The sequence below is a fragment of the Bombus pyrosoma genome, linkage group LG9 (genome assembly GCF_014825855.1).
Source record: "Bombus pyrosoma isolate SC7728 linkage group LG9, ASM1482585v1, whole genome shotgun sequence".
In the NCBI taxonomy this organism is placed as follows: Eukaryota; Metazoa; Arthropoda; class Insecta; order Hymenoptera; family Apidae; genus Bombus; species Bombus pyrosoma.
In genome coordinates, this window is record NC_057778.1 from 4,011,691 (window position 1) to 4,028,602 (window position 16,912).

At 34.5% G+C, this 16,912-nt stretch overlaps 1 protein-coding gene across 6 annotated transcripts in view; it reads left to right on the top strand.

Moving 5' to 3' along the window:
- LOC122571143 (neurotrimin-like) overlaps positions 1-16,912 on the top strand; it is a 295,840-nt gene that overhangs the window by 150,270 nt on the left and 128,658 nt on the right. For 4 of the 6 annotated variants that reach the window (XM_043734517.1, XM_043734520.1, XM_043734522.1 and 1 more), the window contains exon 1: positions 11,374-11,526. The exons of 1 other annotated variant lie outside the window; for it this stretch is intronic. In XM_043734517.1, coding sequence (XP_043590452.1) covers positions 11,448-11,526 — 79 coding nt within the window. In that variant the 5' untranslated portion in view covers positions 11,374-11,447. Of the gene's footprint in view, positions 1-11,373; positions 11,527-16,912 lie in introns of those variants that run through there. One more of the 6 variants, XM_043734521.1, reaches the window with a different exon arrangement.

The following is a 16,912-nucleotide window of genomic DNA, read 5'->3' on the forward strand; positions in this document are numbered from 1 at the left end:
AATTCTACAACTTAATATTTTGTACCGAACTACCAACAATTTCTAATACATATATATGCCTGACCCTTACAGGAAATTCTACTTCACACTGTATGTGTGTTCCGTGGAACGAACGAGCGATTCATGATCAATGCGCTCTTACGAGGCAAGTTTTACGATGTAATCAGAACCATCGACGGCGTGTAACAACTCGATACCGTCGTGTAGGTATCCCGCGGCTCGCATTACGCCGCGACATAATGTTTGCCACCGTAACGTTCTCGTGACGCCAGTTAAGATGGCTGGCTGGATTCAGCAACACGGTTTCGAACAGCGTTTTCTTCGCGACGCGTTGCATGTGAGAGGTTAAACAACGCCACGGTTACTAACGAAGTTGCTAAGTTTTCTCGTTTGTGCCGCTCTTTAACGTCTCGCTGGGCCACATTAGAGCGTGTAAAGTGCGGTGAGCACGAAGATAAAGAGCAAAGAGAGTGGGAGAGAGGCTAGAGAATTGGTATGAATAAAACGACCAGGATTACGCTTTTCTCCGACTTTGACTTATTCCGAGCCCAACGGGACCGAGCTTTCGGTTGCCACTTAGCGAAAATCGAATTACTCGTCTTTCGCCGCGCACCTCGCCACCAGGAAATGAGCTTCCAGTTCTTGCCAGACTGAATGTTTTCTCAAAGTTTCGGCGTCTCCCGGTGGCTGCCATTTCGCTTTCATTTTTTCGCGAGACGAGTCAAAGGAATAGGTAACTCTGGGGATCACCTTGAACGGTGATTATTCTATTTCGACTTGGCGAACACTTGTGACTGGTTTATTTCGTTTATCCTGAAAATAACACTCTCCTTTATGTACTTATGGAGCGATTTAAGGATCGATAATTGGTTGTAAAATATTTGTTTAGTGGAGCAAGTGAAGGAATTCTATATGCTGTTTTTGGGGAGAGAAATGCAGTGAAGGGAACTATTCACTATTTACTAATTGTATTCTAACATTTTTATACACATATACAGGGTAGTTCGTAAGTACGATTGGGTACGGAGTGATTCTACGTGAAAAAATACATCGGAAATATGGAATAAAATTTTTTGAAGTGATCCTTTGTTTTTGAGAAAATGGAGTTTGAAATTTTATCAAATATACTTAAACTTGCCTACGTATTGAATATGTATGAGTAAACAACCAACAGGCAATTATTATACATGCGAAAATAAGTAAAACAAATGTAACATAAAATGCAAATAAAATGCAAAACAAAATTTTTCCGTTTAATGCCTCATTTTCGAGTTAGCATAGTACCGAATTGTGCCACCAGTTAAGAACCACCTCGTAATCTCATATAAAGTAAAGTTCATCTTTTAAGAGCATTAAATAGAGATTGAAGAGGATATTATAGTAAACTAACTGTTTTTAAAGTAAGTCAACAACGTAGCTCAGAAAGCAGAATGATTATTATCTTGAATGCATCGTTATTTAATTATTAGAAAATAAGTGGCAGACGCGTACAGGTAAAACGTTGAAACAGTTTAATAGCTCCTGCATTCGTGTGAATTTGTAGCCTTGAAATATGTAGCACAAAGTGGTTTGGAAACATTAAATATTTAACTTTTCCGGTGCTGCGGTCGCTTTTGATTAGTCTTTGCCGAGTATACAACGAAAGCACACACGTAAGTGCAGCACCAAATGGATCAAAGAATTTGCTCGAATATTAAATTGGGTTGTTTTGGAATCGCTTTAAACGGCTCGTTGAATTTATTTCTATTTACTCCCTTATATGATTGCTGTGCGGACATAATATTTTTTATGCAATTTTGTAAAATCAATTGTACATATAATATGTATCAATAATAATATTCGACCAGAGTAGAAAAGACCTCAATGGATAATATAAATATTTTACAAAATAGATATCGTAGATATGAAAAAGATACGTAAAAAAATGTTGTTAAGTTAACAAAATTATACGATAAACAACAGCTGTTTAATAGAAATATATGATCCTCTAATTGTTTTGTGTAGTTTATACGGAACATCCCCTTTAATTTAGTTATATATTAAAAGGTTAATTCGAAACTGAATCTCGTTTTGACTGATATCTGACAGTAAAGGGTCAATTAGCCGGGGAACGTCAGTGAAACATAAAAATTCTTCTGCTCTTGCGGATCGCGCGGAAAGTTACACTTCTCGTTCAGCTATTCCGGAAGTTAGCTAGCCAGCTGTACTTTCATTACTGCTAAGATTAATCTGCAGTTGAACTTTGTTCATTAATGCGAGATCATAAAAGTTTGACCGATTTTCATCTTCTAGCGACCGACGGATCAAAGAATGTTTTAATTTCCTTTTATACTCTTCGCCGTTGAATATATGCATGTTAAAGAAACTCGGAGATAGCTCGAAACAGTCCGATGATATTTAACATACCGTTAAAGATCGATCTTTCATTTCGGAACTTAAACGAATGTTTATAAAAAATACGGAACGACTTGATTCTTACTTTTCGATTTTCGTAATTCTTATATAAATTAATTCCCTAATTGTAAATATAAATCTCCGATTCTACTTCGTCATAAGTAGTGAAATTAGAGAAAGGATACGTTACGGAAATTCGTGAATTAGTTACTTTATATAAATTAGAAATATGCTACAATATATTTTTCAGCGTTTTCTGTTTATTATGAGAGAAAATTCCCAAAACCTTGATATGAAACGTTTGAAAATTCGAAGCACGTTTCGAAAATACACGACGGAATTTTACGCTTGGGATTACAGAATTTTATGTAAAATCGTTCTACGCCCGTATTAATTTATGTTAGTTTCGTAGTTAACGATTCACGATTGCGTGTGTTTCAAGTCTCTATAACGACAGAGAAATTTTAATCATCGTTAATGGGAATTATCGACGATTCTAATATCGCGACCGCGCATCGTTCTGAAAGTTTCTAGATTTAATCATGATACAGTGTATTAATGTTTATATGAAATAGTTATTACGGCGCAATTTATTTTCATAATTCTCGAAGCTTGTAAATATTCATATCGAAACGTTTACGATAAAAATATTCTTTGACTCACGTAAGTTCGACCGAGCTGATAAATACTTACCCGTTCCAAATTACATTGATATTCATAATTTTTGACAAACAAGTTCGAAACGCAGAATAGTGACCTATAAATTCCTTTTTAAACTTCGACTTTAAAAGAAGTTTCTAATGTCGATGTCAAAAAGTGATCAATTTGATATCAAACGATCCAGCTACAAATTTTCTACAATAACGGAACTTACTTTCTGATATTCGTAAAAGATATACCTTAATCTATTCACGAACGTATTTGTTGTCAAACTTTTAGTAATGAATAATGATTGGTATTCAAATTTGCACTATAATGTTAAGCAATGTTAAACACCAGTGATGCCCATAAACCGAAAGAACGACAAAATTTACCAACTAATAAATCATAATACTTGTACTTATGAATATTTATTTATTTGAAACTTGATCGTAAATGTGCAATCTATCCCGGAAGTAACGTGCGCAGCGCTAAAATACAGGAGATACTCGAAGCTGACGCAATGGCGATCCGATTGCGCTACAAGAGATACGCATTGACAGTACAATGTCTAACGTGGCAATAAATTATCTCCCTGGTGTACACTTAAGAGCATGGAATGCATATTACACGTGCAGTTCTGTCAATATTTCACGTGAATGCGCAATAAAACGATTTCCTATTAGACATTGGTATCTTGTAACCTCTGAACCGGGGAATGATTACGTAAAGCATACAAGATCAATCGATGGACCATACTACGTATATTTCCGTAATGTTTGCAAATGCCAGATATATCGTCCCGATATACATACAATACGCTCGCTGCAAACTTCATTTCGCATCGAACTGCCCTTTATCGATGGGTTAACTCGCCGTGTCCGAGATTGTTTTGAAGAAGGAACTCCTCATTCGCAAAGAAGTTTTATTCTACCAAAACTTCCATTAGTCCATGGAAAAAAAATCTCGATATGAAAACGTCGACCGATTTTCAATTTTGCTTTTTTAATTATTACAAGAGAAGAGAAGTTGAATAATAAAGCTAAAATGGCGTTGTAGTTTTTATTGAAAATTTGTAAAAAAATTTGTAAAAAATTGTTTCGTACGGTTTTCTTCAATTAGACGTGTTTCTTTCCTTTGTTTCTTTCGAGTTGTAGATTTTATTTGTTGATTATTTGCATCTTTGTTTGTATATGTATATTTGTTTTGCTTCTGTACCGATATGTGTTTTCAGTTCGCGCAGGAGAAATAAAAGCACAAGTTAAAATTAATTGGCGCAAGCGATTGCGCAACATTTTTTTAGACAGCGAAAAGCAATTTTAATTTCAGATTATATTTAATTATTTCGATTAATATCACATGTTTCCGCGTTGTAATTTTAATCTGTGAAATTTCTCTGAACTAAATTTTACAAAAGGGTATTATTACTTTTCAACTGATTTCCAAGTAGGATAACACTGAAATGTTTCATTTCATTGTAAAAGAAACTGCTAAATTTCATTGCAAGGAGTATTAACAAATATTAAACACAATATATAATATCTGTAATCACCAGCTAAACATAACATTGTGCGATTTAAAATTACATCATATCCACCTTTAGTTTTTTAAAATCATTTTATTTTTCTAACACTTCGTCTCACATATGTTTATCTTATTTTATTACCACATATATATGTATCCATTATATTAACATTAAGTGTCTTATTTATAGCAAATATTAGATCCCAGGTTTTAAATGGAAAGTGTAATCAATTATAATCCTCTGCCTGAGATAAGGTTATATCCACGAATCTTATTCATCACTATCATTAATCTTCGTATTACTTTATTATTCACAGTAAATGAGGCTCTAAAAATCAATTTGTGAGCAAGTATTATGAAATGAAAACGTCAAAACAAGGAAGTCGAACTTCTTAAAATCGCTAAGATCCCTCTGTTAATCGAAATAAAATGAGCTACTTGATCTTCTTTTGAAATTCTATTTGAAATTTCACGAAAAATAATGTAAAACAATTAGAATGGTGGTCACGATAGAATTCATTAAGATTTTATTTGATCAGCGTTGAAAGCTAATTCTCTTAGGAAACGCGCGCAATGTGTGGGTTTTCTCATTGGTAGGGGGAGGGGGAGGGGGAGATGTTTAATGTATGACGCCTTTCTATCTGAAATTCTGAAGAAGCGCGCTGAATTCAGATCCACCGGTGGATCTTAAAATGGCCGCAGCTAAGATAACGGTTTCCTTGAGAAGGACCACTTTTTTTTCTTTACTCTCCGAATGCGAAACGTTATCTTGCGCGCTCCTATTACGACATTGGAACGGCGCTATGAATTCCAGTCGGTTCTGTTCGCGTAAACTTCACCAGGAATTTCCTGGCAATCACGGCCGAAAGGAGCATTAACATTCGCGTACTCGTTAAATTTCGAACCCTTCTCTCGAGGAAAGTGAAATAAATGACCATTGCTAAGCTTTTTCAAATTGATATTTCCTGGTATGATGTTTAAATAAGGAAATAGTAACTTCATGCATGTTCTTATGGAAATTTTTAAAAATTTGTAAATTTTTATTGTCGTATAATGTGAATGTAACTTTTATAAAAAGGATAAAATCTTATTTCTAGAAAAGTGAGATTTTCTTGTTAGAAAATTTTTTATTAAAAGATGAAAATTATTTGTTTCTATTAAGAGATATTCTCTGTTCTAAAATTGAAAATGATTGAAACAATGGAAATGTATTAACGCTTCTATTAGAAATACACTTTATGGTTGAAGAAGTTAACATAATATTTATGTTTTATAATGGTTCCTTTGGCGGCAAATAAACTTTCATGAATGAAATATATTTTATTCATTAATATCATTAAAGATGCAAAAAGCTGCCAGATACTGTTCCGTTTCACAAATACCTTGATCAATTTCAAAACCAAGTAACAATTGGATGTTTTGAATAAAATATCTACTGTCATCTGCTTGAACCTGTGGGATTTTATTTCAAGTTAAAATTGTCTTAGCTCATAGAAAATAATTTAGAAAAAGTATTGACATCCAAATTAAAAGTTTCAGAAATGAAAAGTTACAATAGCGCAGAATTAAATTCTTGATTAAAGAGAAGTTAAACTTTCGAATATAGTAATTTATTTCTCCACTACTTTATGCGACAGTTGGATATGAAATTACGTACAAAGTTTAAATGTCTATTAAGAAATTTTAATGAAGTTACAGAAGTGTTGGGTATAGTTTCTTTCTGACACTTTTTACTTATAATTATTTTATCTTTTGATTACAAACCATATGAAAGTATCTTTAGCGGAAATAACTTTGAATCTGTAATTGTATTTAAAACAATTCTATTTGAAATTATTTCAATTTGTAACAAATAAGCTCATAATCTTACTGAATATTTAATAGAAATACTGTTACATGTCTGTTTAAACTTGATAAACCATTATAACAATATTTACTGCTGTCATCAATGTCCAACAAATTATCGACATCGCAGTAACTAATTATTTTCAGTACCATTACAACAATTACATACGTAGGTTGGTAAATTGCTTGCCAAAGTTCCGCATTAACATCTGCGAAAGGCAGAAATATGGCTAGACTTTATGACATGAATGTAACCCGTCATTTCCGTAATTAACAATTTCTACATATTTCACTTTTGATGCTTTCGCCCATATGTAATTATGGAGCAGGGCCCAGTGAAAATTAAATTCTAATTAAAACAAGGGATGCTAACTTGATTCGATTGTATCTAATGCGCTCGAAATATCGTATGATATATAATAATGTTCCCTGCTTTTCAAATACACGACCATATTGTTTTTGTATTTTGTTGAATTTACGAATTTCCACTAGAAAGTTCTTAACTAGCATATTAGCTCTCGTAGTATGACGAGAACAAAGTTAACTTTAGTATTGAAAATTAGAACCTATTTAAATATATTAAGCTGCATTTAACTGTATATGACAACTTAATGGACAGAACTTGCTTGACTTTCGCGTTACTTATTCGTCATTAAAACTTCATGAATGCTAAGGCGTTATATTGGACTATATTGTGTTATAAATAGGTTACATTGCTTTCTATTATGCAAGAAGAGAATAAACATTTTTGCGTGTTGCTTGAACACATACAATGCGATTTGATGTAGCGATACGTGCAACAGTATGTATACAATTTTTGTTATACTTTACGAACTTTGACGACTCTTATTCATCTCTGCGTCTCAGTCTTTTGGAATTTCATTATACCTTTAAAAACGTCGAAAAATAAATAACAAGTAATATTATGAAAAATGCATTTGAACTCTAAACATATAAAAAAATTTGTGTATAAAACGAATGTCTCTATTTCATATATGATAACATATATGATATACGTATAATAACTTGTATAACTTTTAATACACAAGTAATTTTTAAGTATTCGTATATACATATTCGCAAATATGGCATATTTGTTATTATTTGTATTATTTTATTAAATTGTATCAGGACAAAAGTTCAATTAATCAAATTGAGCTATTGAGAAATTGTAAATACATATGTAGATACCTATTGAAATGAATTTTATGCACAATTTGAATATTTATAAAGCAATGTTTTTATTTTTCCAAGTACACTTAAATAGTCGGGAATTCATGTATTAAAATATGTACGAATTAAAATTATTATAATATATGTGTGTTAAAAAGTTAACTTTCTTAACTCTAGTGTATTCTTTCCGATAATTTGTTCAGTAATTTTCAATCGTATTCGTCTGATACTGTCAGTTTGAAACATTGATGCGTTTATGAAAGAATTTATATATGTGATTTCTCGTTTCAATTTTACAATAAAGAAATATATATAGAAATATAAATATTCGAGGATCATAGCGAAATTCAAAGATAAAAATTCAATACCGTAAAAAATAAAAATTTGCGTACACAACCACAGTCCAATTATTCCTTATCAAGAGATTTCATTATTCACCCATTAACATAGAACCACGTAAAGGCACGAAAAACAATAACATTGCATGATACGAAATCCTCCCACCTATCAATCATATATATTAAAATCTCGTTCAACTTAATCAAGTTACCTGAATTCAAGTAACTTGAAATCACTTTACTAGTGTGAACTTGTTATTTAATTGATTTAAGCTATTTTGTTAAGTTTCTATCCTCGTTTGCATTAGTCGAGTCCCTTAAATTTGAGTAACTTGATTAATCTGAACGGTGCTTAGTTCCACGCGTGAATATTAGATCGTGTAAAGTATAAATGGGTGGATATATATGGTGGAAATCTCCTTGATTTTCGTTCGCCAATGAAAACGCTAAACATGGAGGGAGGGGGGAAAGAAACACAGCGAGGGGTTAAGCGCAGAAACAGCGGAGGCAAAGAAAGGTCGGTAGAGGAGTTGGCAACACGTTTCGTTTCCGCTGCCGTCACCTTCAAACCATCTCTTACTGGTTTACGATAGAACCCCCGCGAAACTTTCGGTACACCCGCACTTAAAGTCATCCTTCGAAATAGTGCGATGTAGGTGCTATAATGTTTGTTACGAATACTATTGCTGATGGTGGGCTGGGTTTATGACTTGCACTGCTTCGCATGCCACGTTCCTGAAAGACGCGAATCGCTTAAACTCTTCCTGAAACCCTTTTCGGATGACTTTCACGCCGTACTGTGCACCCCTTCGCAAACGGAACTCGCTAGCAGCAAGTTTAAAGGTGGTTCTTGTTCCATTTTGAAGCGAACAGCACAACGTCGCCTTTTTACTTTAACGCCGATGGAAATCGTATTTTTTATAGACGACGCGACTTTTGATTGTTCGCAGTAGAACGAGTGTTCTGTAAATGAAGATTGAATGCGAGGTTGCATCTACGATTTGATACAGTATTCAACGAGTTAGTAAATATTTGGTAGATACAGCGGTTGCACAGTTAGAGAGTTGAATACATTTACATATTTTATACATTTAGGTTGGTATATTTCGTTGATAGTTTCTCTTTCGTTAGTATATTTAGTTATGTTTCATATAGGTATGTATAGTGGTGAATAGAAGAAAATTAAAAATTTCCATTTGTATAAAATTGCTTATATAAGTTCTAGCCACTTTTATAGTAGGTTTACTACAGTCATTTATTCTGCAGCACCTATTTATTAGATACTATATATACTGATATATATACTGATACTATATACTGATACTAGATATATAGATATGTAAATACTTAACATAAATTATCTCTAAGTAGTTATAAATTTTTTTAGATCAGTATGGTTATTGTATGGTAAAAATGATTCAATGAAACAGCATTGAGCAGTTAATTACGCTTTATACATTTTAACATTCACTTGAATTTTTAAACTGTAAGATGACCCGTATGTATTTCAGTACAATGTCTATTACTGTATTCCATGGCTAAAGATAATATGAAAGCGCCATATATGCAAAATTCTTTAAAAGCTTTAAGGAAAGTGTTGAAAAGATATTAAAGAATACAGAAGGAAATGATAATGGTCCGGCTTTTAACATCGTACATAGCAAAAGTGGGCTGTAAAGGGTAGAGTGTTATGTATTAACAGATTTACTGAATTAAAATTCCTTTTGCCTAATAAAATCTTATTGTTAGACCGTAGATGCTTGTTGATATTTTGACACAAAGCTCACAGAATTAAGCCTATAAAACTACGATATGACATCACAAGTTTATATTTGGCTTAAATTATTCCCTATACTTTTACGCTTTTTATATATAGGTCTTAATCAATTTACCATTGCCTCGTTCTTCCTGCTTCCCTCCTTACTCAATACGCTAGGCTCTATCCCATAGCAATCCCTTTAATAACTTTTTTATGCCCCTATTTCTATCTTATAAAGCACGCATTTCCTGTTTTCGTCCTCCAACCAGTACCAGCTTTCCTCTTTCGCTTTTCCACACCTTACTCTCACGATTAATTCTTGGCTGTCTTCCCCTCCTACCGTCCTTATATATTTATATCTTCTATTGTATTTATCGTTTATGATTTTATTGTAGCGTGCCTGGTATTGCAACTCATGCCCCTTTCAGTTACAGTTTTAATTATATCTACATATATTCTGTTGCCTTAGATTTCCCACCCTTGGTTGGCTATGTCCGTTTCAACGAAATATAAAATTTATCCTATATCTAATCAGAATAACAAAAGAACAATTTCTCTATCCAAATGTTCTGTGACCGATATTACCTGATCTTCAACGAAGGGAACCAATGAGTAGGAATATCGACTGATTGATCGGCAGTCTGTTAAAGCACCCTCTGCACGTATATGTTTGCCCGGTGCCGCGAATCTGAATCACGAACGTAATCTAACCATCTGACAGAGAAAAGTAGATAATCCTTTTCATCGATCGAACAAGAAGTGATTTCAAGCTATTTTTATTCCATATAAATCGGATAGCTTGTCCAGAAATGTGAACCCTGACTTTTTTCAAACGTCGATAAAATTAATTATCTGAACCACGCACATCGTGCACGGTGTTGGCAGAATGCAGACGTAAAGGACAAAATTTCCTTGAGCTTCGCACATCAGTCAAATAATTCTCCTTTTGAACACTTAAGTTTATCATTGTTGTTGTACATAAAACTGTCTGACGGATACAAAAATCTGTATTGAGAATTAGATCGTCCCTTAAGTAGAAGCTATATAATCATAGAATGAAAAATTAATAAACACGCGTGGATATACACAAAATTTATCTCGGATCAAAATGAAACAACACGTAAGAAAATAGGTGGTAGCTGGTTAAGTAAAGAAATTATTATGTTCAAGAAATTCGAATGTCATGTTAACGCGTCTTTCCTCGTCAACATATTAATACCCTTCACACGTGTTGAATTATCAATCGACCAAAAAAAAAAGAGAAAAAAGTGGAAAAAGAAATCTCATCGATCAAGTTAAACTCGGCTGTCGTGAAGGCAAACCGCACATGGAGAGCCGTGCGTCTGGTCTTGGTAGAAAGAGGCCAAGCTTTCGACCGTCTATCAGTCCTAAGGGGAACTTTCGCGGTTGGATTCCTTAGAGCAGTGGCAGAACCTATGTCTACGTGTGTTTCTCGCTATCCTGGGAACGTGTCTTTCGTATGAGGAAGGCGGGTCCTACGGTTCGCGATGGCGGAGGGCACGTGAGCCCCGACGGGCGCATGCGAACCAACCCTAAAGCTTACGGCAATCGAGAAAGGATGCCTTTATCTCTCTTTCCCTCTCTCTCTATATATATATCTCTTTCTCCCTCCAGCTATCGCCATCCCCGTTTTCACCCTCTCGTTTCAGTCTCGTCGGTGGCGAACCGTGTAGCCCCCTCGTGTGCCAGTCTGCACCGAGATTCCGGCGCGAATCGTTCTTCTTCGTCGCGGCGTCACGCCAACTCCTAGATGGATGTTGCTGAACCGCATTCTCGTGTCAACGATTTACATCGTCGCGCAATTCCTCGCAGTCTGTCCAGCCTTCGTGGAAGGTCAGTGATGAACCACGACAAGCGTTCGATTATAAATCGTCCATGATTAAAGAATTGTTGGAATTCAATGGTTCTTGTGTGAGGCACGTGTGATCATCGGCATGCAGAGATTGACGTGCATGGAATGCGATCGTTCGATGTGGGCGGTGATAAAGACATCAAATCAATCTTCTTTTTTCCTTTTCGTATATCGCACATATATTTCATAAGTGTCACAGCCCAAAATAATTCAGTGATCTTGTGTTAGAAGAATATACAGATTGTAATAGGGAAACTTTATGGGTTAAGAATGGAAAAGTACAAAAATATTATGTGACCATTGTTTCCTGAAGCCTATTCTTTTTACCAATATTATGTGTTCAGTAAATAATTTTTTGTTCCAAGCTTCTAAATAGTTTTCCACATTGCTTAAAAAGCTTATTTCAGTTGTGTCGCTTCTGAAATATACGTACATGCGATATTATAAATCGCTGCTTTGCATCGTTTCACGTGATAACCTTTAATTGGCGTGATAACGGTCAAATTGTTGACGTATATGTAATAAATAAAAAATTAATTGATAGAGTAGCTTAGCTAATTATAATTGTTGTTGCACTGTAGAATAACAAAGATATAATAAAATATAGAACGATAAGAAAATTAGTGAAATGTGGAATATTCTGGTTGGAGAAGTGTGCATCATGTGGAAGAAAATATAATACATCAGCGATTTGATCCGCATCATACTACTTGAGAGTTAATCACGTGAAACAACGTGAAGCAGTATTTCATCACAAAAATAATTCGCCGTCAAATGATAACTTAACATACAATATTATAGAAAATATATAGAATATAAAAACAAACGGTTTAAGATTTCCGTCATTAAACAAATTACTTTGTTAGAATTTCTTAAAATTTCATTGTGTAGCATTGATCGTAGCTTTGATTACTCAAAGTTACATACGACTGTTGTAGGAGTACACTGCGATTGCGTTCTATTCCTCTTTCGTGTTATGTGAACGTGCTCAATGCAGAATTCAACCAGTATCGCAAATTTTGTTAAATTCGTTGATTTTCACGAATGAAATCGTGAATGCTGAGAAAAATGTATTGACAAATGTTAAAGGATAGTCGAAAGTGCAATATTAAGGATACAGTTTTTGAAATTCGTAACACGACGTGACGTGACACAACGAGGACCAAGCGGAAACAGACTTTTAGAAACGCAGGATAACCCAGTGTTGCGCATCTACCCGTGTGTTCTATTTTTATCTTTTTTTTTCGTCAACGATGCGTGTAATGGCAACACGTTCGAACACATATTTAACATGGTCCGACAAAGAGACGTTTGATGGTACAGCTATTTCCAGCGGTAAATTAGGATAATTTGTTCCGTGTTTTACACGCGTATTTTTATTTGCACCACGAGCCGGTCGGTCAGTGAGACGTAATAATTACACGGGCTTTTCAATGTGCCTGAAAACATCTCTCAGCGTTTGCTGCGAAATAAATTTCTCCAGCCTTGTTTGACCGTACTTCGTTTAATCTCTCGATGAAAGTAACGTATAAAAAGAAATATACAGTGATAAATGAGATTTAAGACTTGAAAGAGTTATAGTACGATGAAATGAAAAATATTTAATCAGCATCGGTTTTAAAATCAATCTTTTTGATATAAAAGAAAGGTTGTTTTCGTACCAGCAAACGATATTCGATATGTCTTCTTTCCATTTCGATTTAAGAATGATATTTGCGGACTGTGTGTATTTGATTGATGTGTATTTTAGAATATTTCTTCCGCGTCCAGTATCGAGTGACACAAATTTTTTTTAACGAATACATCTTCAAGTGTTTTCACGATATAAATTGAACAATAAATTTTAGATTCTTCTATTTCTATCCAATGTGTTTCTACTAATATTTTACATCATTAAAAATATAAAAATAGAGATAAAAATACAGAGAAATGTTAACAAAATCCAATGACATAAAACTTTCACTTCCAATACGATTTAAAAATTAATTTCACTCAATAATTACTATTTAACGACAAATCTACATAAAACGCGCGCGCATTCTCTCTTTCTCTATCTGTCAGTCTCTTTTATTCAATCCAGACAGCTAGGCAGACATTTTCAGGAGACATTCAGTCACGTTCACCCGAAACCTTGGGTGACCATACACAGTTCTTTCACCCTAATCTTAAGCACTCGATCCTCTCATTCATCCATTGCATTCGAAACTCGATTACTTGCTATTCCCAACCGACCAACTTTCTATTCTCACAATATAGGGCAAATTAATATTATAATATTTGGTGTTGCTTAAACATCATTACTTCTCTCACTGAAAACTATATGCTTCTGAAATCTTGAAAACTTTTTTCTATCATCTTGAGTATTTCAAATTATTTTCATGTGTTACATACAACCTACTTGTATCGAAAGATTCAATTAAACAATTATAATCGTTTAAAATCATAGAATCTTTTTTCTATCAGCCTAAATATTAGAAATTTAAACTGTTTACATCAAAAGATCCAGTCGGGAAACGATAACTCCATAAAATCTTAGAATCTGTTATCTACTACTGTGAACATTAAAAATTGCTCTACCCTTGAATTACCTTCAAATTATTTTTAGCCAAAGATCGAATTGGAGCAGCGGTAAAAGCGGTTGAACAGAGTTACGAAATGTACGTTTCATTTGATTTATTGGAGAACCATTACGTGTAAATGACCCGGGAAATATCATCTCCTCGTTAGGAACAACTTAGTTTGCGTTTGGTATTATCTACCATGGGATCCCTCGACAAAGTTCTCGCTCTACTAGCCGAGATACACGAACTGTTACGCTGGATATCTCACTTTTGGTGTCTGGGGGCTGGCTCGATTCCTCTCGTCGACGCGCGATTATCCCTCGATATCACGCTGCATTATTTATCCGCCCCCCTCCCCATAAAACCGTCGAATTTTCGGAAAGGCGAGAAACCTTGGCGGAGCGAAGCAAGGAAACTTTCGTCCGTTATCCAGAGGCTCTGTCGCTACCCTTACTCCTGACAATAAGAAATAGAAGGGGAGGCGACTGGCTGCGAAGCTTCCACCTTTTTCATCGTCCCTTTTTCTCTCCCTCTTTTGCCTTTCTACTTTATTCGAGCAACTTCCCCACAGACCGGAAATCTGTTCGCGCCGGCTGCCAAAAAATCGCTGGCGTCGTAACGACGCTCATTTAATTTGGGGCCAACAAATGCAACCGAATGTATCTTCCGAACAGTTTCACGGTGTTGTTCTTCTCTCGGTTCTTTTTCAACTTTTAATATGTGCAAGCATCGTATATTGTCTGTTGGAACGATTAATTGAGTAACTCTTAATGATTTTATGCTTGAATAGCAGATTCTAAAGTTTGTGCAAGTTAAGCGAGGAAGGGGTAGAGAAATTGAAAAATTAGTTCGATTATGATAATTACTTTTTGGCCTTTTAGTTTCTGTAGTCTAATGTAAAACCAAATAGAACTATGTGTAAAATATTTTTTAAACGTTAAAATACTGAAATCATAGAAATCTAATATAGATTTATGATCGTCATTCACTATTTATCGCGTGTACCTTCATTCTGAATATTTTGGCGTTCGTGATTTATCATCCTATTTTTTATTTTTATGTTATACAATAAAGAAACAATAGAAAAGATTCGAGCTTATATTTTAAAAGATTCGCCTTATTTATAATCAAAATTCGATATATGTTTTAGACAAAATACTCATTGTGTATTAAATATATACAAATATATATGTGTATGTTCGATTTAATATAATGATATCCATTTGCTGTTTTTCATAGAACATTGTTCTGCTCGTGCTAATATACGTCTCTTGTGTCCAATTTTAATGCGCTTTATAGAAAATTAGCATACAACATACTATTCCTCCTAGAGCTATTATATTCTACGGTACATTATTCCTGCATCATTATTGGAAATAGGCTACCATGTATTTCGAGCATATTCGATTCTAATGGAGTTTTGGAAGTAGGATTATTTTCTTCGTTTTGTTTTCTTCTCGTACAACTAAATAGCAAATATTATCAGCAGATAATTTTTTAATCCTCTATTGGTATCATTATACATATATATCTGGAAATTATTTAGGAATCTTGCATACGAAAATTGAAGTTCAAATGCAAGGTTCAAATTAAACTTGAACAAATAAAATCTATCTTTGTTACATCAGAACCATTAGCGTAACCCTATTCTATGAATTGAGGGATTAATACTAGATTTGGCATATTAAAATGTGATTAATAGATACGAGTATTATTACTACTATTAATACTATTGATCATATATATATATATATATATATATATATATATATCACGCACTTGTCAACGAATAATCGTAAGATTAATAAATATCATACATTCCTCATATTTCTTAATAACGTATCACGTTATGAAAGAACTCGATCTGGAATTCGTTCTTATTGATCTCACAAGAGAGCTCCGTTCCCGATTGCGTGAAGAAACAATCTTATCTCGCGAGGACGGGGACAATTGCTGAGTTGCAACACTTCCATCGCGTCTTAAAGTCTGCGAATAAACGAATTTCGAATGGAACGTTATTGCACTAACGCGAATACTTTTCTCTTAACAGATTTTCACTGATAAACCATCTTTTAGGGAGAGTCCCCGCATTATATCGTCGCTATAAATTTCCAAGACTTTGCCAAGTGTGTGCCATCTTCTTTGGTAATAAGCTATCCTATAAAGCGCCCTGTACCCATTTTAGTCTTCGCTTTCATCTCGAATAAACAGGGTGTGCGCCGATACTTCTCTCGAAGCGTTACGCACCAGCCATGGGGTTTGTATTCTACCATAACCGACAAATTTTTACGCGTGCTCGAGATGCGGAAAATCTGGGGGAAGATCCACACGCAAGAACGTTTTTTAACCGTGGCGAAAGAGGCTTCTGAATTCTCGTCGTAAAGCTGTGCAGGAAACCCAAGGTCTTCACGGCTATATAGATGGGATAGATAGGGGATATACTTCAAATAGGGGATCGCTTCGGCTTGTTCACGCGTGTGGATGTACTGGATCGGTTTTTGCACAGCGCTTCCCAACCATTCATCCATTCGCTGCTACTTTGGCCATGGGTATACTTTCCACGCACGGTCGATTACGCTTCTGTCCATTAAATATTTTTGTTCACACGTGCAAAACTGTTATCTAGTACTATGAAATATATCACCTGGGTACTCTTATACGATAATTTAACAGGTCAAAATATTTAATCGAGAGGTTATCGATTGGAACTTGTAACTTCTCCATTCAATTCAGTATTATCGATTTTTAACGCATAAATACATAGTCTTTATAATTTTACTTCAAATGGAACAGTCATTTGACTTGT